Raw genomic sequence first — 22,910 nt, forward strand, 5'->3', positions numbered from 1 at the left:
CTCAAGCATCTTCATGTCTTCAGAACCAGGCATCTTTAAGACAACAATCAGATACCTTGGAGAGTTCCATTGACACCACCTAACATCTTGATTGTAGCAGGAGATGCTGTTGGCAGCCAATGCAGAGATCAAAGAGTGCACTTGGGTAATGGTAACAATAGCCAGGCACAGAGCATCAACAGTGCATTGGGTTCTGTTGACATATATATGGTATCTCGTTATGATCTCACACACACACACACACACACACACACACACACACACACACACACACACCTTTTTCCTTCTTCATCAGAAAGTAGTTATAAGACAAATTCTAGATCTCAACATCTAAGGCTCAAGTAGCATTTCTGCCTCTTTCTACCTATGAGATTTTTTTGAAGGCATCTTTTATTTAAGTATTTATTCATCTTATGTATGCAAATGTTGTTTTCTTCTTGTGTACCCGTGCACCAATTGTGTAACCTTGTTGCCATAGGATCTTCTGCAACTGGAGTTACAGATGACGGCAGACAGCCATGAGGGTGCCAAGTCCTCTGTAAGAGCAGCCAGTGTTCTTAACCACTGAGCTGTATCCCTAGTCCCCACCCACGGGGCTTACTTAGACTCCTCTCCATACTTCAATTTCCTATCCAATGGGATGAAGCTTCTGCCCTCTGACTTGTGAAGATAAGAGCCTGAGATGGTGACGTAACCTGAAATCCCAGAATTCCACAGGTGTGCCGGAGGATTGGGAGTTCAAGGTCACCCTTGGTAACATAGGAAGTTTAAAGGCTAGTCTGAGCTATAAGAGGTGTGGCTTGGAAGGTTAGTCAGTAAGGTGCTTGCTTGTCTGAGGACCTGAGTTTGCATCCCCAGCAACCACATAGAAAGCTGGGCACAGAGCCTGCAATCCCAGTACTGGGCAGCTGGAGGCAGAATTCCTGCTGCTCACCAGTCCGCCAGTCTATCTGGGTGCCTCTGCCCTAATATTTCCCCCAAAGATACAATCAAGGCATAGGCTGGAGCCATTGTCTCTTCTGTAGAATCTGATTTTAGACTCATCTTATGAGATGGTTTGCATATGCTTGGCCCAGGAAGTGACACTATTAGAAATTGTGGCCTTGCTGGAAGAACTGTGTCACTGTGGGGTTGGCTTGGAGACCCTCCTCCTAGCTGCCTGAGGATGCTCAGCCTGTTCAGACAAAGATGTAGAACTCTCAGCTCCTGCAGCCATGCTCCCGCCTTGATGACAATGAACTGAACCTCTGAACCTGTAAGCCAGCCCCAATTAAATGTTGTCCTTATAAGAGTTGCCTTGGTCATGGTGTCTGTTCACAGCTGTAAAACCCTAATTGAGACATCTTATTATTAGCAGGGTGATTACATGAAGTTCTCGATTTCTTCAATGTTGGGGGTGGGTCTGGTGTTGCTATGGATTCAAATGCCCATTTGTACCCCATGATCCGGTTGCCCCAAGACAAGCAAATTCCCACACATACACACACACCAGCTTTTGTTGTGCAAACTTTGCTGCCCAATTTGAAGTTACTGGTTAAATAAAAATGGATACAGCCAATGACTGAGGAGAATAGAGAGAGGCAGAGTTTGCGTTACCGAGCTGGGGGTTGCAGATCGGGACAATGAGAAAGAAGGGGGAAGAAGGAGAGGACGGTGGTCTCCTTGGACATTGGAGGTGATGAACCGGGAGCATGTGGCCAATCAAAATGGACCCTGAGACCAGGATGGAGGAGCAGAAATAACCCAGGAAGACTCAAACAGTGAGCAGCTGGCAATTAACAATCTAGAGAATAGAAATACAGATTAGGGATGATTCCCCCAGTGATTGCACAAAGCTAAAAAAACAAATCATAGTCTGAATGGGGGAAGAGGCCTTTGGTCCAGTGAAGGCACGTTTTCCCAGCGTAGGGGAATGCCAAGGTGCTGAGGTGGGAGAGGATAATTGGGAGAGGGAGCACCTTCATGGAAGCAAGGGGAGGGGGAGGGATGGGAGTGGCCGGAAAGGGAGTAACATTTGAAATGTAAATACAGAGAATATCCAGTAAAATAAATTAATAAATCATAGTCTGGATCTCATTCATTGGAAGCTAAATGAGGGTAGTAATTTTAATCTACACTTCATGACAGGTGGGTAGCCTCCCTTCGTTCCTTCTCTCCACCCCCTCTGTCTCTCTGTCTCTGTCTCTATATCTCTGTCTCTCTATCTGTCTCTCTCTCTTTCTTACACACACACACACACACACACACACACACACACACACACCAGCTAACTAGCTTCATCAGCATAAACACACAAGAGAAAAAGAGAGTAAGACAAACACAGTAGGGGGTGAGAACTGTGGGTTGTCTCATGGAAAGCTTTCCTGCCACTGGTATGAAATTAGAACTGATTCTGTTCTGCTCTGGACCCATAGAGTCGGCCACTGTGAGCCTCAGTTCTCCTTTCTCTAAACTATGTGTCCTATGAAAGCTGCAAGGTCCCTCCCAGTCCCAGCATGATTCTGGGAGACCCCAAACATTACAGAGAGCACACCCTGAAGCCACTCTGGATTCCAGCAGGGATCGGATCTTCTGTGTTTGTCTGTACCACCTCCTGTGGCCTCCGGTGCTAATAAAAGTCACAATAAAAAAAAGCAAGAGGTTGCTCCCGGAGTTCACCTCCTGGGACTCCAGGGACCATGAGACCCAAAGGGGCTGCTGTGGCTATATCCCGGGATTGCAGCCTTTGAGAAGGTGGGGACGTGAGTTTCCAAACTGTAATTGAAATGGGAGGATTTTTATTAGTTTACCCGCGAGAACACTGGTACCCAGCAGCTGGTTCCCTAAGAGCCAGCGGCACTGTCATAAAGCTAATAACCTCCCTGCCTAATGGACTGACAGAGGGACCCTCTCTGTTTGTTTAGATGTTTTCCTGACCATGCTTTCAAAAGCTCTATCTGCCACACTTTTTGAACTGCTTTCCTTTAGAGCATCTTCGTAATAATCTCTTTGAAGTTACCATAGCCTGGCAATTAGACGCCAGAGTTAACAATTCCCTGGTGGTGTTTTTTTCTTATAAAAGCCTCAAAATGTTTATTTATTTAAAGGGACCCTCCTTTAGACAGAAGATGGGAAACATTGTTGAATAATGCTGTTTGATTTGAAGGTCTGAGGTAGGCAAGATCTGATTTATCTCGCAATTAATTGAAAGGATTTTCGTCAGTACGCGTGGACTCCTACGGCTGGTGCTGTCTTCTTTGGAGTTGCGAGGCGATGCTGGTCTGTGCACTGCATGTGTGTGACATCCCCCCTAGCCTTGCTTCCTGCTCCTTAATGCCTTAACATCGAACGATTTGACAACATTTGAAAACTGAGAGGTTTCATGTGCACAGTGTGATGGTTAGTGTCAGTTACAGATGCTGGAGCTACATGGGAGATGGGCGGCTGAGCAAGACTGTTTGGGATCATCTTGTCTTGATTGAGCGGACTGGGGCAGAAGACCCGTCCCCAGTGTGTGGTGTGTCGCCGTTCCTAGCCTAGGGTCATAGACTGTGTAGATGCAGAAATGGAACTCAGTGGCATAAACTCATTGCTCTCTGCCTCTTGACTGAGGATGCCTGTGAGCAGCTCCCTAAAGCTCGGGCCACTGCGATGTCTCCATCAGAGCCGATTCTGCCCTGGAACCATGAATCAGAATAACCTTTCTCTCACTGCACCGTCTTTTGTCGGAGTATTTTATCACGGCAACAGAAAAGAAATAATGACACAAATCAACGCAGATGTCACGCTTCCCCCGACCAATCAGAATTCTGCCATACATCCCAACATGGCAACAGCTGCCCAAAGCCAAGAGGCTGTTTCCTCCTGGTGATGGGCTGAGTTACTTGGCTACAGCCATCTCTCCAAATGCCAACGGTCTAAGAAAGGGTGCTTTTAGCACAAAATCCCTCTTTTATAGAAGCCTCCTTGGATCTGCCTTACCTCATGTCTTGCCTCAGCGCATTAGTCTGTCTTCCCTGTGCCTGAGGAAGCGGCAAGAAGCCACCAGAGCAACACCAGAAGTTTTTTAGTGATGTCTCTCTATGAAGTCAGGACAAACGGAGCTCAGCAACCAACGCAAATTGAACCAGTTCATGCATGTCGTTAGCAAAGACTCCTTCAAGACTTCTTTGATGTGCTTGCTTTAGCAAAACATCCTTTCACCTGTGACCCCTTTTGAGACACTCCTTCACCCGTTTGCCTTAGCAAAGCACCGTCCAACAAACTGACTCTTCAAAGAACCCTTATGTTTCTGCTTCAGGGGATCACGTAAAGGGGATTCCAAGCTGCATCGATGTAACATTTGCCATTTCTGAGTGTGTCTGGTTGCCTTTACAGATTTCCATGAAGGGCTGCAAACATCCTACCGACAAAGATCAACTTAAATCCCACACACACATACGATAGAAGCAGGATGAGGGTTTCCTTCCCTCCCGAACTTCCTCAAGGGCTTCCTGCAGCAGTCCAGACTGTAAGCAAACAGTTCAAGAGAATAAGCATTCTGTGTCACGGTCTCTGCCTATTTAGATGGCCACCAATAAACTGTTACACCTGAGAATAGACCTGGGCATTCTACATCGGTTCTGAAGGCGTGGCTCATTATTTACACGAGGATGTTGGGATTCTAGAACTTTCGAGTATTCCATCAATTCTCCCTCTCTAATTCCATTCTGTATCAGATCAAGTCAGACGAAACACCAAAGCGTGGTTATTAGTCCAGCATCATATGCATCTCGGGGGATGCTATACAAATAGCAAATTTCCCACAGGACTCAACTCTGGAAGGAACAGACACACACAGGCTGGAAACATGCATACACACACACACACACACACACACACACACACACACACACACACGGGGGGGGGGGGGGAGAAACAGCATTTTACTTTTCCCATTTTGATTTTTCATTAAATCAAAACCATTCCAGTATCATTCAAACCCAAATGCCACTGCTTGGGTACTTTATTTATAGCGAGTGTTTAAAGGAACTAGAAAAACCAGATCCTTCTGTGTTAACACGGTTAACACAGAGTTCTTCCTTAACATGGTCTTTTCCAATTGGATCCCCCTCCTCCCCAAAGAACTCCACTCCTCACCTGCATCAGGCAGGACCCACTCCCCCACTAGCTACAGCAGGAAACATCCGGACCACAGCCCTCATAGCCCCAGGAAAGTGTTTGTTTTTCTTTTAAAAGACAGGGGGTAGAGAAAAGTTACTATAACCATCTCTGTACATTTACTTAGCGCTCATGGATACGCTTGTGGACGCGATGTGTTCAGAGTTCCTGCTATAACAGAGAATTCCTGAAAAGAAGCTATGCTGGCAATGGCTGGTGGACAGATTCAATCTTCAGTGGTAGGTAGAGATTGGAATGTTGCAAGTTCAGAGTCTGATCATAATTTCCCTCATGCTATCCTTAGCTCCTGTTAGCCGCTTCTTGCCCATGTCCGTGTGTGTCTGCCTGAATGTTCTATGATTAACAGATTAAATGTAACAAAACCCTGTTTCCCTCCAATCGAAGGCTAAGGATGCTCAAAGGTAGCATCAGAGGCTCACAGGTGAGGTTGCCTGCTTGTCTGTACCATCTCTCTGATGCTTCCAATGTCTTCATTCAATGCCTTTCTTTGTTCTTTTCCTGTGAGTGCTTCCCTAAACTACTGCCCTGTCAGATAATGGAATCTAGAGTAACCAAACGTGAGCCCCATGGCTGCAGCCACTCATATTTGGCTCCAGAATCAACTCTCTGATCACTTTGGGGGTGAGAGTCGTGGTTTTGTGTTAACACTACAGAATTCACTTAAGAGTTGGTCCACACCTTATTAACTGTGGAGTAACCTGCACTAATGTGACGTCACCTAGCTGCATGGCTTCCGGTGGCCCCACAGAGCCCCTGGGCCTTTGCAGGGCTAACCACAGTAGACAGTATTTATGGAGGGAGCCCTTACTTCATCCCAGGACTTGTGGGGAGTGCACAGAAATGCTTGTGTGATCTCACACAGTCCTTCAGCCAGGTTATGACAGGAGCTGCAACGCACCCTGAACGCAAGCAAGAAAAGACACGGCGAGGTCACACAGAGCCGTAACAGGTCCAGGCCTGCGCTGCCTGCCCGACAGTGTAGGCTTCGGAAGTGACTTCTCCAGACATCCGAAAAAATCAGTCTCCTCATCTGAAAAAGAGGGATCACATATTGAAACACAGCAGTGGTGGGCCCATGTTCTACCTCAAGAAATAGAGCGTGAGGATTATTGAAGATTCCTGTTGTCTCTCCAGCTGTGTTTCTCCTTCAGTCCCCTTTCCTGCCTTCCCTGGTATTTAATCCTCTAGAAAAAGCTTGTCTTAGTCAGGGTCTCTGTTGATCTGATGTAACACCGTGACCAGAGAAGGTAAGCAGGAGAGGAAGGAGTGGGTTTCAGCTTACACTTCCAGGGAGCAGTCACTGAGGAAAGCCAGGGCAGGAACCCAGAGGCAGGAGCTGACACTGGGGCCATGGAGGGTGCTGTTTACTGTTTTGCTTCCCGTGGCTTGCTCAGCTTGTTTTCTTATAGAACCCAGGACCACCATCCCAGGGATGGCCCTGCCCACAGTGAACTGGGCCTTCCCCATCAATCACTAACACAACATTCCATAGAGGCTTGCCTGCAGCCTGATCCTACAGAGGCATTCTCTTAACTGAGGTTCCCTCCTCTAACATACCCTTAGCTTGTGCCAAGTCGACATAAAACTAGCCAGCACAAGCTTTCGCAAAGAGTACAAATATACCTAATTTCTATACTGCCTCGGAGAGCATTTCCTATAACCACTGTGTTGTCATTTCCTCTTTAATTTGAATTTTATTTATTATTGTGGTGGTGGGTGGTTGTGATGCAGCAGATGTGTTGACAGCAAAGGGAAACTTCAGGAAGATCCATATCACATGCACGCGGCAGCAGATTCTCTCTCTCTCTCTCTCTCTCTCTCTCTCTCTCTCTCTCTCTCACACACACACACACACACACACACACACACACACACACACACACACACATTTCTAAAGAAGAAATTGTAATTTCCCAGGAGCCTCATGCTAGAGAAAGGAAAGGCTAAGGCCCCAGTGCCAGCCTGAGGGAAGGCTTGTCCCCATGTTGCCCCCTCGGAGAGCGAGCTCACAAGTTCTGACAACTGTTATACCAGGGTGCAGGGAAGACCGGACTGACAAGGACAGGTGGACCTGTGACAGACAGGACACTCGGTTGTGTATGCCCCTTAGCTTCTGTTTAAGCCCAATCTCTGTGTCAGGACTCCGAAGACAGGGCCCACTGGTCCTCTTTCCCCGATGTGGTTGCTCTGAAGGCACTTCCTTTCCCTGCTTTTGAGGATCGCCTTTTGACTTCCAGGAACCCAGTTTCTCCAGGACCGCCAGGATCCAGTTCTCCGTAGCAGTCCTGGCAGGAATGAGGACATTCTCAGGAGGCTCTTATGGCCCTCACTTTGTTTATCGGTTTTGAGACAAATTCCGAGGAATTGGCATTTCCCCAGGGATGGCATGCTGGAAGAAGAAAGGGGGGAAGCGGGGCGGCTATAACCTGTGCCTGTCATCGGGTGCTTGATTCCCAGACCAGTTTCTCAAAGCTAAAAAACTGACGACCAGGCAGGAGAGACTAGAGCCGAGGCGGAGATGGGTAGATGAGGTCTTAGTTAAGGTTTCCATTGCTGTGAGAGACACCATGACCAAGGCAAGTCTTCTAAAGCACAGCACTTCACTGGGGCTGGTTTACAGCTCAGAGCTTCAGTCCATTATCCTCACGGCAGGAAACATGGCGGCACGCAGGCAGACATGGTACTGGAAAAGCTGAGAGCTTTACATCTTGATCCACGGGCTGCAGAGGAGACCCTGTGACAGAGTGGGAGTGGCTTGAGCACAGGAGACCCCAAAACCCATCTCCATGGCAACACACTTCCCCCAACCAGGCCACACCTCCTAACAGTGCCACACGACACCCACCCCCCAGCCAAACATCCAACATCATGAGTCTACGGGGGCCAAACCTATCCAAACCACCACAGGCAGGACCATTCTGACCTGAACCTCTTAGCTACGAATGTCAGCACCCTCAGAGGCAGACTTAGGTTGTGAGAGGCCACTGGAGCTGTTTATTTGTTCTTCTTTCTGTTGCAGCCACTGAGCAAAACCTGTTCTCCCCTTTCCACTACCACAGACCTGTGTCAGTCCAGCTAGCTCATCAGGGATGTGGGGGCCGAGGATCTGACCCTAGAAAGATGGGAAACAGACACACTGTTCTCCCTAAGCCTTGTCTTTAAGGTTTTTCCTTCCAGCCAGCACCGGCTTGAAATCTGCAGCCTGCCTCCTTCCCACCATTGCTAACCTCCTCATAGGAATACGGCCACAGCACCCACAGTTTAATCTTCGGCAGTCAGTACCAGCAGCCCAGATGCCTGCAGCCACTCTGAGCCCTATGCCCATAGGTCAAATAGCGTGATGCTCTTGTGTTTCATGGATGCTCTTTGTCAGATCAGATTGGCAGGTTGGGGGGCTCCAGTCTGCTCCGAAGATAGACTCCTAAAGCAAAGCATTATTTGAACCAGGCCAGTCTTCTTGCTGTTTCAGAATCACCCCCCCCCCCCCCCCCGGGCTTGCATCTTAGTTCATTTGTGTGGTTAAAGCAGACGGCCTAGGGCCAGGTAATTTTTCAAGAGCAGTTTTCCTTCCTACAACTCAGGAGGCTGGGGAGCTCCAGGGCACACAGCCCACATCCAGAAAGGCCTTCCTGTTGTATCGTCCAAGGTAAGACAATCAAGGGGGACCAGATGCACTCGATAGCAGATCATTAGTTAACACCGACCCATTTCTGAGGCAGAGCCCTCAGGCCCCTAGTTGTCTTTTGATTTGTCGATGCTTGATGTGATTTTTAAAAATCCTATTTATAATGATGTATATGTTTCTGTGGGGGGGGTGGGGAGCGGTATTTGCACGTGTAAGGTTGTGAGTCCTCGGAAGCCAGAAGAGGATGGTGGATTCCCTAGAGCTCAAGTTACAGGATGTGAGCCACCCAGCATGGGCGCTGGTCCTTGGCAACAGCAGTACAGCCTCTGAAGCTCTTAACCACTGAACTATCTTTCCCAAACCCTGATTTTGGCTTTTGAGGCCATCTTGCCGTATAGCCTAGGCTACTCTGGCTTGGAATCCAAGCCTGGTGGTGCATGCCTTCAACCCTGGCATTTAGGAGACAGAGGCCTATGGATCTATGAGTTCAAGGCCAGCCAGAACTATGGAGACCCCTGTCTCAGAATTTTAAGTTTGCTTTGAGGATGGAGAGGTGGCTCTGTGGTTAGACCGCTTGCTGCTTTCACAGAGAGCCTAGGTAGGTTTGCTTCTACACCAAGTGGCTCACAACTGTGGTTTACTCCAGCTCTAGAGGATCTGATGTGGTTTACTCCAGCTCTAGAGGATCTGACGCCCTCTTCTGGCCTCAAGAGGTACTTGCAGTTAGGTCAGTCTATGCCAGGGTGGGTAATACACAAATAAATCTCAAAGCGTGTCTTTGTTAAGAATTTTAGAGATTATATATTCATTTACCTTTGCAAACCCTTAGCAAAAATATGACAGTGCCATGCTTATCCCTGGAGGTTAAACAATCTCTTCTGAAAGCTGCCTTATTCTTGTGAGCCTGGCCTACCAGCGCCATCTGCTGGACAGTTAATGTAGAGGCCTTCCAAACCCCAGCATGCGCCCCAAAGGAGCCGGTCAGTGGCGTATTTGGGGAGTTTTGAGGAGGCCCAGCGTTGTAACAGCGTTGGAACCAGCAAATGGCTCAGCAGGTAAAAGAGCTTGTGGACAAGCCTGATAACCCAAGTTCGATCCCCTAAACTTACAGTAGAAGATAATCCTGCAAGTGGACCTCGGACCTCCACGTGCCCACACACGAATGCATAAAAGAAGGTAAGTAAACACTTCTTTTCTATAGACCTCAATTTCTCAAATGTGCTTTCCTGTTTGCATGAAAATTGACATGAATTGTTCCGTCTGAATATTACCGATATCCGTAACACTGAGATACACGTGTTGCACATGTCTAAGACTCTGGGTTATATGTATGCCTACAGATTGTTAGCGAGTGCCAGCGCTCTGGCTGTGAAGTCAGTCATACAGGAGGTGTAGACTGGGCTTCACTGTTCCGGCTTCAACCTGAAGCCACTGAAATCAGGTGGCTAAACAGCAGGTCACAACGGCTAAGTTTCCTTTCCTCTTTAAAAAAGTAAATAAATAAATAAGAAAAAGGGGATGGGAGAAGGCTAGATATGATGTCACACACCTAGAATCCCAGTCCTCAGGAGGCAGAGGCAGGTGGGTCTCTTGTGAGTACAAGGCCAGCCTGGTCTACATGCTGAGTTTCAAGCTAACCAGGCCTACCTAATGAGATCCTATCTTAAAATCAGTAAAATTTTCCTCAGAGGCTGGAAGCTGGCTATGCTCCTGCAGAAAACCTGGGTTTGGTTCCCAGCACCCAAATCCAGTGGCTCACCACCACGGCTTGTGCCTCAGTCTGTCACCATGGTCACCATCACAGAGTACACAGGTCCTCACACATACACACACACAGGAATAAAAAAATAATAAGTCTTTTAAATAAAAAACAAAAAACCCTTCTTGTGGCAAATATCGGCAGCTACTTCATTACATTTTATCAGTGTGTGTGTGTGTGTGTGTGTGTGTGTAGGTCAGAGGACAACCTTCAAGGGTTGGTTCTTTCCTTCTGTAGATACCAGAGATCAAACTCAGCCCATTAGGCTCAACAGTGAGCACTTTACCACTGAACCGTCTGTCTAATCCTACGGTTCCTTAAGAAAGAAAACTGAAGAGTTCTTACATAAGAATATAGAAACAAGGACAGTTTAACCGATTTTAATAACATGACATAAAGCTCCTAAAGTCCATACAATCGTTATGCAAAATACATACATGAATACTGTCTTCTTTTAAAAATACAAAATAAATAAGCAAGACATGTGAAAATAGGCGTTTCCATTAATTAAATGAAAATTCTTAAAAAGGAAAGTTTTCCTTTTGTTTCATTTGGAGAAGGGAAATTATCATTTAAGACAATATTCAAGTTTATTAAAACAAGGTAAAAAAAAAGTATTATAAAATGTTTAGCTTTCATCTGCCTCAAGGTTTATGTTGCTGCCAAATTTCGCGTACAACTGTACTTTCAGGTCGGCTAACACCCGCTGGATGGACGCCACTCTGGACTCTAAGGCATCGATCTCTTCTTGCAAAGTTTTCTGGAAAAGAAACAGTTTAAATTAACCACCTTCAGCTGGATGGGTACATGGTCGGAATAATGGAGAGACTGTTCCGTAAAAACTCTAAACCAGTCTGGAGCAAAGTGACAGTAGTAATTCGATCAAAACCCAAGGCTAGAATGTGCAACCTTCACCTCAGGACCTCAGGGCAACACCAGCCATGGCGCTGCGGCTGCATCTTCAGTCTCTGCTGAGATTTGAATTTGAGACCTCAAGAAGAGTGACCAGGGCTCTTAACCCCTGAGCCACGATCCGGCCCCTGCTTTTATGTTTTTACTTACGTGTGTGTCTATGTGTGGGTGTTTGTACAAAAGTGCAATGTCCTGGAAGTCTCAAGAGGCTGCCCCTGGAGCTGGATTACAGGCTGTTGTGATCCCATGATGTGGGTTCTGGGAACGAAATTTGGGTCCTCTAAAAGAGCACCCGGCACTCACAACCACCACGCCATCACGCCAGCCCCTTCTCAGGGCTTATTAGATGTAGACTTAATCAGCGGGAAGTTTTGCTTTAGGAATCTGAAGCAGACACTAACATTTAAGTAGCAAGGCTAACAAAGCAACAGCATTAGGGCAGCTGGCACGGATGTCACACACAGGCTGGAAGGCACACGGGGCTAACGTCACACTGCTCTCTGTGGCCATGACCAAGCTTCTTATTCCTTCAACACAAGTTTCTAAACCTGAACCAAGACTTACGTCTCAGATCGCTCACTAAAACATTGCCACAGCATAGAATCGGAAACAAACTAGTGCTAGTAAGGCCACAGTGAGCAAATCAATGCCCATCACACCATTAAGACGGCCTCAAACAGATCCTAAGACAGCGGTGTGCTGGAGGCCTCTGTGGCTCCAGATCAGTGCGGGATAAATGAGCATTTGATAGAGAAAATGCTCCGCACACAATGTTAACTGACCCATGTGTGAAGCAGGTACACAGATGGGGAGGGGAGGAGGAGGAAAGGGCACTGACAGAGAAACAGGTCCCCACTGACGGGACACCAGACAGTGCAGCTCCAGGGTCCCTTTCACTTCATAACACACTAGAGCATGCTCAATGCTGACAGCAGAAGCAAAGCTCGGGGACCAGAAGACCACAGTCAGGGGCCTTGGCCTCTCTGAGCTGTGCTGACGGACTGCCATTGGATGAAATAAAACCACCCTGGCAGAGGCTCAGAGCCCTACCTGTTCGCAGACACCGTTGTTCCCCTCCACCTGTAATTATGCATTCTTTATAATGACAGACTTCCCAACTTTGAAGATTGCATTTCTTTGCCCAGGGCAAGATTCTCACATACCTTTGCATCTTCTAACATTTCCTGTGTTTCTTCTTGAGAGTGGCTAATGAAAACGTCTCCAATCTGGTACGGAATCATTGAGCAGTCGTCATCTGCCAGCATGACGTCATCACAAGCGTCCTCTAAATTCTGGAGGTGCTTCTATCAGGCGAGAGAACAGCCATGAACACACGCTCAACATTTCCTCACGGAACCAAGAGCAGGCTCTTATGCAGGCACCTGGGCTCTCTGGGGACCACAGCATAGCAGCTACTGTCACACATGGAGACGTGTCACATGGACTCACTTAGGAGCCAGCACAGCACCTTCACCCTCTAGGTAACTTTAAAATGTACCAAGACTCTTTCCTGTGGTGAACAGTGGGTGTCCATAGCCAACCCTCCTAATTTAACAGTTCCTCACCATGCGAATCCTGTCACCCCAGAGAAACAAAACCTAAGCATCAGAAGATGCCTGTTCCCTCTCTGCCTTGCTTGCTGAAGAGAGTGTGAGCACACAACACTTACATCCAATGCAACGCACCAGCCCCAAGTACCCAAGAGAGCTACACAGAAGCTGCGCACGGGCCTCAAGGGTTACAGAGCACACGGCCTCAGCATGCGTCCCTAAGTCTGCAGGGCCCCAGAATCAGCAAACACAAGTGCGGTGTGACCTGCAGCCAGATTCTGAGGCGTGGCTACATAAGTACGCCGGGAAAACCTGCACTGAACCCAGCCTCACTCACTGTTACCTTCTGTACCTCTCTCAGGAGCACAAATGACTTCTTGAGTGGGCTCAGTTTCCCACACCTCAGTCACCTATAACCATACAAGTCAGGAGCTGAGGCAGGAGAATTCTGAGTCTGAGGATAGCCTGGACTACATGGTACACTGTAGGACAGTTTGACAAGGCAGGACCCTGCCTTAAACAAACGCAGGCTTTGTATTAAGTAGACAGTGTCACCAGAGGCAAGGAGCCCATGAGGAAGCTGTCGCCTGCTGATGGTCAGGTCTAATGGTTACAGTATAACGAGAAGCAGACGTGTGTGTCCAGTACCTTCTTCACTTCTATCTCCTCCTTTAGCTCTGTGATTCGACTCGTATTCCGAGCAAATTTGTTTATTTTTTGTTGATCTTCGAACGTAACGTTGACATCTTCTGCAGCCTGAAAAAGATGTTCAGCTGTTTTGTAGAATTTTGATGGAGTGGAGACACACTGGCATCTTACGCTGTGATACAATAACCAAGTGGATACCCATCCCAACACGGCCGAGGGGCACAAGGCTGTAAGATGTCACAGACGTGTCAGGTTGGCTTACCATTTGCTCATGGCTCTGCAATCTTTCCCATTATTCTATAGGATCATTCATGACCAAATGTTTGAAATATAAAAAGTAATTAATAAACATCCCATTAATAACAATTTTTCTAAAAAGCTGGTGATGGTGCATGCCAATAATCCTAGCACCCAGGAGGCAGAGGCAGGCAGATCTCTGAGTTGGAGGCCAGCCTGGTCCTCAGAGCAAGTTCCAGGACAGGCAGGGCTACACAGAGGAACCTTGTCTCAGAAAACCAAAATAATATAATAATGATAATAAAAACCACTTGTCCAAAAGGCAGAATATCCCAAGCTTAGGACACTGCTTTCCCAAGATATCTCCAGCAAGCAAAATGTCGTCAAACGCCCTTAGTGACCGTCTTGTAGAGATTGTTTCTGAGGTAAAATACATATGGGCATACTGTGCTGATATGAATATGAACACTTCTCCAACTTTACTTCATACACCTAAATTTTGTATTTTAAGGTTGGGAATTTAATTCATATTTAATATTCAAAGTGATTAAATCTGCAGACGAGGCTGAGTGTTTCAACAACAAAGTATCTATAAAATAACAAAAATGGCCAACACTACCTGAAGTCCCACTGCGTGCTAAGAACTCAACCCCGGAGTCTCATGGGGGCATCGCAAATATCCCCGTTTCCGAGATGACCAGAGGCCAGAATTTAGATAATTTGGCCAAGCAACACAGCTCGTAAATGGACACACTTTGATTTTAATGAAAGCAGTCTATCCCCAAAGTCAAGTATACATATGCCTGCAGGCACAAGAGTTCCTGTTCAGTTAGAGGATGGGCAGGAAGTTCTTACACTGCTTTAATTCTTCCAGGGGTTTCCATATACTAGGGGAAAAAATACTAAGCATCCCATTCTAGTCTCTTAGTAAAATAAGAACAAGTGTACTTGACAATACCTGAAAGGACTAAAGACAGGCCCTAGTTGACGTGATACACATCTCAGCACATGGCGCTGAGGCAGGAGGATTACCAGTTTGAAACTAGCTTTGGAAGCACAGAGAGATCATGTCTCCACAGGCTCATGGTGCTGGGGAGATGCCCCATGGTTAAGAGCACTTGCTGCTCTTCCAAAGGATTGGAGTTCAGTTCTCAGCACCCACATCAGGTGGCTCACAACTGCCTGTAACTCCATCTCTAGGGGATCTGAGGCCTTCTTCTGTCTTCTTCAGGCACACGCATGCACATGTGTGCAAACACACGGCACATACACAAACAATAAAACCTTTAACAAAGAAAAGGCTCTCACTGAAGCTACAGTGATTAACATTTATAGATAATATACCACATTAGAACTACTAAATGCAGGGTCAGTAAGAATGACTGGCTCTTCTGCCAATGACAGAAGTTCACAGATCCACACTCCACCCATTCCTGGTCTCCTGTAAGCTATGGCATAAGGTGTGCATTCACAAACTTCTCCAGAGGTTGAAAGGTAACCTGTAGTCTCAAGAGAAGGCCCAGTGGCCCAGATAAAGAGAGATATGTTGGAATCAGGGCCTCCCCTTCACCAGGCTCTCATCCAAACAAGCAACTGCACATGCCCTAAGCCTGACATCAGACCTAATGTGTGCTCAAAGAGTCCTTCCCATCATGTGCGCACAGCATGGAGTGGTCAATGTGCTCCCATCAGCACCGGGGGGGGGGGGGGGGGGGGAGCAGACACTCAACAGACATCCTGGTTGCTTTGCCTATGAGAATTATCACTCTCCCAGACTGAGAACCTTGAAGACTCCCTGCTTACCTTGGGAGTTTAAAGGGCCCCCAAGCCATAGAATGCATTTATGGGTTTGTCTGTCACCACGAGGACTTTAAGGGCAACTCGGGTGAGGCTCTAGCAGGACCTGCCTGACTAGCAACAGTGGCGAGGAGGTTTCTGAATTAAAATCCAAACTATGATAGATCATACTCAAAAAATATTTGGACATCAAAGGCACTGGAAGTTGGCTGTTTTCTGTCTTTCCAAAGCAGGAATTTCCTGATACAGCCCGGCCAAACAGCAGCCACCAGCAGGCACTTGGCCTCCTGGGCTCAGTTCCTTGAAGTGGTTTTTCTCCCAGGGTTAAGACTGTGGGGGGGGGGGGTCCCCAGCAGTAGCTAAGTAACTGATGCCCATGATCCCTAGGGGCAGAGGTTCCCAGAACACCTCTTGTTTCTTTCTGAGGTGCTGGGGACTGAACTGAGGGCCTCTACATGCTGGCCGAGCATGTCACCCTAACCCCACCTCTGCATTCCTTCAACTGCATTTTGGCAGGAAGACAGTTACTTTTAGCTGGCGTGCAAGGACATCAAGAAGTTGGTTTAGTCTCCCAAACCATATGCAAAAATACGCAGACACTGCAGGGTGTCCAACCTTTTGACCTTGTGACATGATGCCATCTACAAATGGTTTGGGCTATAGTCACAGCCATCCAGTCATCCTTGGGACCAAAGGCTGCAAGGTGAAATTGCCTAGCAGATGACATGTGCATTTTCTTGAAGGGGGTCTTAGCAGCTTTCAACCGATTTTCAAAGAGACCTATAAGTTCAGAGAGCTGGCAACTCCTGTCTTAGGCAAAGGTGGACGTGGTGACTGTAGGGAGGTCATTTTCTACTACCGCAGGCAGTAGTGAAGAGAAGGGAGGCAGGAAGGACCAGGCTTGTGGAACTTCAGGTAACTTGCTCAGTTCCCTGGAGCCACCCCTAATCTTTCTCCCTTGCAGGGACGGCAACATGAGTCCCAAGTGCACATCTGCAGTCACCCTTCATTCAAGGACAGCCTTGAAGGAGTACTTTTGCCTGCTCCTTATTGCCTCCAAAGTTCAACATAAGGCTAAGCTAGCTCAGTTGGGAGATTGCTTGCCCCTCGTATGGAAAGGCCTGTGTTTCATCCCCAGCACTGTATAAAACCAGGTGTGCTGAGGCAAACCTGCAGCCCTGCAGAGACGGAGAGAGAGACAAAGACAGAGACAGAGAGAGACAAAGACAGACAGACAAGAGCCTGGGTGTGTGAGTGCTGTTTAAATCCCAGCTTTTCTTCTACTGCAGTCAAACAGGAATAAAAACCAGAATCTCCCACAAGGCTCACACAGCAGATCCCAATAAATAACATGCAAACGCTAAGAGTACTGAACACACAGTGAAGCCCCAACAGCCATCAGTTGTTTGCTTGTTCTTTCTTTCTTTTTTTTTTTTTTTTTTCCTCTCCGTAATTCTTTTCCTGTATTTAGATAGACCTGCACATCAGGAAACACGTTTGGGTTATAAAAACCCACATGGAGGTTTAGCCTAAGTTGGTGGCTCCAACTCTGACAAGAGGATTGCAAAGCCACATAGATTAGTTGCCTATCATGCAGGAAGCCCTGGGTTCACCCCACCAGCACACCAAAAGCCAGCTGTGGTGGCAAACGCCGGTGATTCCAACACCTGGACGGTGGGAGGTGGAGGCAGGAGAGTCAGAAATTCAAAATCATCTTTAACTTCATAGGGTGGGGCGTGGGCCAGTGTGGTACACACACATAAGTCCATGTCTCTAAAAAGTGTGATAAAACAAAACACCGAGCCCCGTGAACAATCATGGGAGGTCGTCTTAAAATAATAAAGAGCTGTAATCCGGTTAAACTAAGTCACCAGAGCCAGCATCCACCTTACCAGATGAGTCACCGGGGAATGGCTAACTGTAAAGTGTGGGGGCAGAGTATGGGGACCCGCGTCCTTCCCAATGACTAGGAAAAGCCCGGGTAGCCACCACACTGGCTCCGGCCGACTCCTCTCACGTCAATTAAACACTAGGTGCATGGAGCGTGGACAGACACGGGCGGCTCCGGGCGGAGCACCGAGGTGCGGCATCAGACATCCCGGGATGTAGAAACCGATTCGGTGCCGGAGCAGATGCACGACCCTGAGCAGGTTAGGCAGTTGCCCTGACGGTGAGCCGAGAGAGCAGCAGAACCCCTGTACCTAGCACGGTCCCCAGCCCTGTGCATCCGGTGGCCCCGGCCCCTCAGACACCCCCTTTCCTCAGCCTTCAGCGCCCCATGTCTCCTCTGATCCCCCGACCCACTGCTCCTCAGACCCGGGCCCGGCCGCACTCACCGCCTTCTTCATGGTGGCCGCCATCTTGGACTGGACCACAGGGCGCGGGGGAAGACCACCCGGGCGAGCGTCACCCCTCCTCCCCCGAGGTTCCTCTCGAGCCCTGATGAGTCAAACTCCCCTAAAACACAGTACTGTCTCCACACTGCTGCCAACTATGGCTCTGACCTATGAATTCCCAGGGCAAGGACTCAGGAAAGAAACTATAACCTGGAAACACTTGGTACCTTCCAATTAAAGGAACAGGCAACTTTCCTCTCGGCCTACCAAGTGTGGCCGATAGTCAGGCCCAGAGAGTCCAGCCACAGCCAGCAGGGGGAGCTCTGGGTAGCACCCAGCTGGTTGGACCAGGAGGCTTAAGAAATTCTTTTTCCATTATTCAACCACTCACAGGGAAGCTAGGAAGGCTGAGGGCATGGTGGCTTGGCTCCTTTGGTAAAGTATTTGCATTCAAGCGTGAGGTCCTGAGTTTGATCCACAGCCCCTACCACATAAAAGCCCAGGGCTGGCAAAGCTACAAGCTGAAGACACTGGTATATAGGCCACCCTTGAAGGTGACCTTAGCTTGTATGCCACCGACCACTGCAAGGGACCCTAGGAGGGAATAAATGACACTAGCTAGGAGTAAGTGAAGTCAAAGGTAGGTGACCCCAAAAGGATCTAGAGCAATGGATCTCAACCTTCCTAATGCTGAGAGCCTTTAATACACTTCCTTATGTTGTAGTGACTCCTCCCCCCAACCATAAAGGCATTTTTGTTGCTAGTTCATTATGTAAATTTGCTACGTGTCTTAGTCAGGGTTTCTATTCCTGCACAAACATCATGACCAAGAAGCAAGTTGGGGAGCAAAGGGTTCATGCAGCTTACACTTCCACATTGCTGTTCATCACAGTATGTCTTCCACTCACTTAAAAATGTCAGCCTGAGAAAGCTGTCCACCCAGGGACCAGTGGGCCCCAGGCTCCCTCAGCAACCAGGGCCATTGTTAACTCCGGGGGCCCAGGACCTTGTGCTCAGGAAGTCTGAGGGCTGAGAGTGTTGGGGCGGAGACCGTCTACCAAGCAAGTGATGTGGGGCGGAGAGGACCGGTGTGAACAGCAACACAGTAAAAGCCTGGCGCATGCAAAGTGGGGGGAGAGGAACAGGTCTCACCTGCCTGCTCATAATGGTGCGGCCCCTTAATAGAGTTCCTCACGTCTGGTGACCCCCGGCCAGTAGTGATTCCATTGCTACGTCACAGCTGTGGTTTTGCTACTGTTGTGAATTGTGAGACATGCAGGATATCTGATACTTGACCCTGTGGGAGGGTCATTTGACCTTCCAAACGGATCATGACCCACGGGGTGAGAACCGCTGTGTAGTGTATGATGCCTGTACCCATCTGGTCATAATCGGCTTCCTGTCACACAATGTACCCTGCTCACTGTGTGCTCCCATCAAGCTCTTTGGGTACGCTGCACTTGGACCCCTCAGACAGACGTTCCCACCCCCTCCTGAGGAAGGTTTGCTCTTTGCATACTGCTGTTCAGCAGCTGCACATCCCTGCTGAGAGGCGACAGACCACAGACAAACAGTTAAATAAGGATCATGTGTCAGAAAGGGTGGTTGGTGTAAATGTGACTGACTATCCCAGCAAGGGGAACACTTGCAGCTTTCGTCAGGAGAACCCCACTGGAGGAGAGGCATGAAATAGGAAACAAAATCAATCGGAAGCGAATGCTGTCCAAGCATGCCCTAGCTTTAGACTGCGTCACACAGGGATAATGAGTGTATTTGTCGTTTTGTGGCAGTGTGTGTGTGTGTGTGTGTGTGTGTGTGTGTGTGTGTGTGTGTACCCCCTCCCCCCAAATCCTGCAGCATCACGCTGCATTCCCTGGGCTTGAAGAAGAGTCTGAGTGTCTGGAGCCCGCAAATCTCGCTAGCAGGAAGTAATTTGACCTTATGCCTGTAGGGGGCGCCCAAAGACCATAACTGAATTCTCGGGTATTGAAGATTTCCCAATGTTTAGAACTTTTCATCGTATCCTGAGAATTTGTCCGTTTGTATTTGGCTCCAAAAAAAAATTTTTTTTTGTAAGCTATTTTGTCCTGACGGGGTTTGAAAGTCTCATGCCTTCCCACTGCAGGTGGGGTCTAACTGAAATTCCAAACCAAGGCTAGTTTTCCTCTCTGATCATCGGTAGCACTTTCCCTGGAGAGACATGGGCAAACATCTGCTCACTCCAGAAAAGAAAGCGATGACGGAACAAAGTAAGGATGCCACAAGAGTCCAACTTAGTGAGCCAGGGAGTTAACGCACCGGGTGTGTGTATGTGAGGGGGTACCTACAGGAGTGTGAGGAGCTACTTGGAAGAACATGGAGGACACAAAGATCCTCTTGGTCCAGTCTCTGTCGCTTAGAAATCACCAATAACCCGGTCGCAAGGTTCCTTGTTATAGCAGCTTAAATTTACTGATACACTTTCCTTAAACATTAATGCCCTGCCCCATTTCCTTGGGAGCTCTTTCTCTTCTGCTAGACCAGGGCCACCAAGGGGAGCCAACCTTGTACACTCATTAAGGAGTAAATTAATTTATGAAATATTAAACGGCGGCATATTTTGAGGACTAGAGAATATTGTGAGATACAAGATAGCTGGTGGTGCTTTTGTTTAGTTACAGTGTTCGAGAGTCCATATTCGTGTTTGCATTTCTTCTTCCTGTGCCTAGTACCAATCACCTCACACAAATTGGGGCGCTGTGGACCCGTCACCTGAATAGCTGCCTTTCACCACTAGGTGGCGCCGTGACTCCAAATTTTAACTTTTCTTCTGTACAAAGTCTTAGGAACCGGCTGCAAAGGACGCGCGATCAAGTAAGCCACACTCTGGGCCAAAATATAGTCATCTCTTGCTAGTTTCAACTTGTAATTTTTTTCTAGGAGAGGTACATCTTTTTTCAAAGATATCCTGAGTATATGAGTTTTTAGATATTTGTGGAATAGATTGTTCACTGGGCAGAGCACAGCTTAGGTAGGGTGCTTGACTGGCATCCATAATGCTTTGAATTCGGTGCCCAGAACGAGGTGGGGAGGAGGGAGGGAGGGAGGGAGGGAAGGAGGAGAGAGAGAGAGAGAGAGAGAGAGAGAGAGAGAGAGAGAGAGAGAGAGAGAGAGAGAGAGAGAGAGAGAGAGAGAGAGAAAGGAGGAAAAGGAGGGAAGGAAGGAAGAGAGAACGGTGGGAGAGAGGGAAGGGGGAGGGAGGGGGGAGAGAGGGGAGAGGGAGGGAGAGGCAAACCATTACCCAACTGTCTAAAGCACTGGATATTTTTCTGGATCCCACTCTGACCTCTCCATTCCAGAAGTCAGACCTCGGCTTACCTTTAAAGACTACAAATCCAGAGAAAGCCAATCAGACTCCTCAACACAATTCAAGCCCAGATCAAGCCAATCAGATTCCCCAACACAACTCAAGCCCAGCTCAAGCCAATCAGATTCAGCGATGCAATGGAACCATCCAGTAAAAAGTTGAAGACGAGGATGCTGCCTTAGAGTGGGTTCCTAAAGGCCAGAACACTGCAGGACCGGGAGCTCTCCGAAGTCACGATGGAAACATCCTGGCTTTGATGAGTTGACTTTGGGGGGCTGTAGGAGTCATGAAGGAGACCTCAGTGTCATTCCCTGAAGTTTGTGGTCATTGCGTGCCCCAACCCCAGAAGCTGTCTACTTTTAGCCATCGTTTTCCTGGTTCTTCTGATGAGCCCTGCTAGAGGGTATCGTACTGGTGGCCACAAAGCACAGTGAAGACATTTATTTATGTGTAGTAAAAAAAGTTACTCCTTTAAACTCCAGCCAAGAAAATCGAGAAGACTGGGGGAAATGTGGCAATCTTATGGGGGCTACAGAGATGTGAGGGTCAACATAGCTCGGGGTGAAACTCTAGCTAAAAGAGTCCCCTCTGAATGTTACTACAGAGCATGTAGACACTTTGCTGACACTGACACTTTCTGCTTTTATAAACTCCCCACTGCGGGGAGTGTGTGTGTGTGTGTGTGTGTTTAGTGTAAAGTGGACGTGGGTCATGATGAGGAGTGACAGGCCAGAGTGGTCCATCAAAGTCCCTCTGCGTTGGGGTTCCAGAACGGCAGCCAGTGTCACGAAAGGAACCAACCGTCAACGATGACTTGTAGGCAGTGCTCATGCTGGTGGGGGTTGGGGGACAAAAAGAAGGAGAGATCTCAGTTTATCCTGGCTGCACCGAGTTGAGATGGGCTGAGAATGTGGCTCCGTGGGTAGAGTTCTTGGCTAGCATGCACAAAGCTCTGGGTTCTAATATCCCCGGTACTGAGTAAACCCAGTATGGTGGGTGGTGTACACCTATAATCCCATTACTCAGAGGCAAGCAGATCTCCCTCTCCCTCCTCTCTCCCTCCCCCTCCCCTCTCCTTCCCCTTTCCCTCTCCCTCCTCTCTCCCACCCCTCCCCCCTTGTCTTGCTGATCAAGATATAAATCCCTCAGTTTCTGCCCCAGCATCACACCTGTTTTCTGCCATGATCCTCTAAAACTGAAGCCCCCACCCAGTTAAATATTTTTCCTATGAGAGTCGCCTTAGAGAAAGAAGGTCATAGTGTTTGCTTCTTCAAAGGAATAGAAGAGTAACTGAGGCAAAGGGGATGGTGTGGAGTCCCTTCGTTCCGTCTCAAGGTAGACCTTTACCAGAAATGCTTTGTTCACATCACAAACATTTAACAATCAACAAGTGTCTATCAAGTGTCATAGGAAGATTGCACCTCCTGCAATTTGCATGCAGACACCGTGGTTCTGTGAGTAACAGGAATGGGCTGCTTCAGACGCTTCCCACTCACCCAGTGCGCAAAAACTGAGACTCAGCTGAGATTGATTTAAAGAA

At 48.0% G+C, this 22,910-nt stretch overlaps 1 protein-coding gene across 2 annotated transcripts; it reads right to left on the reverse strand.

Moving 5' to 3' along the window:
• Positions 1 to 10,929: 10,929 nt before the first annotated feature.
• On the reverse strand, positions 10,930 to 18,122 carry PFDN4 (prefoldin subunit 4). 2 transcript variants are annotated; one of them, XM_080925714.1, is made up of 5 exons: positions 18,025 to 18,122; positions 13,655 to 13,762; positions 12,620 to 12,760; positions 12,507 to 12,536; positions 10,930 to 11,304 (listed from the first exon to the last, which is right to left on the reverse strand). In XM_080925714.1, the coding sequence occupies exons 1-5, from the start codon at positions 18,046 to 18,048 to the stop codon at positions 11,173 to 11,175; spliced, it is 435 nt and encodes a 144-aa protein (XP_080781840.1). In that variant the 5' UTR covers positions 18,049 to 18,122; the 3' UTR covers positions 10,930 to 11,172. The 2 variants fall into 2 exon arrangements, with proteins under 2 accessions (XP_080781840.1, XP_080781841.1); XM_080925715.1 differs by lacking the exon at positions 12,507 to 12,536.
• Between the last annotated feature and the right edge of the window lie 4,788 nt (positions 18,123 to 22,910).

Source organism: Micromys minutus (assembly GCF_963924665.1).
Source record: "Micromys minutus genome assembly, chromosome: 11".
NCBI classification, from domain to species: domain Eukaryota; kingdom Metazoa; phylum Chordata; class Mammalia; order Rodentia; family Muridae; genus Micromys; species Micromys minutus.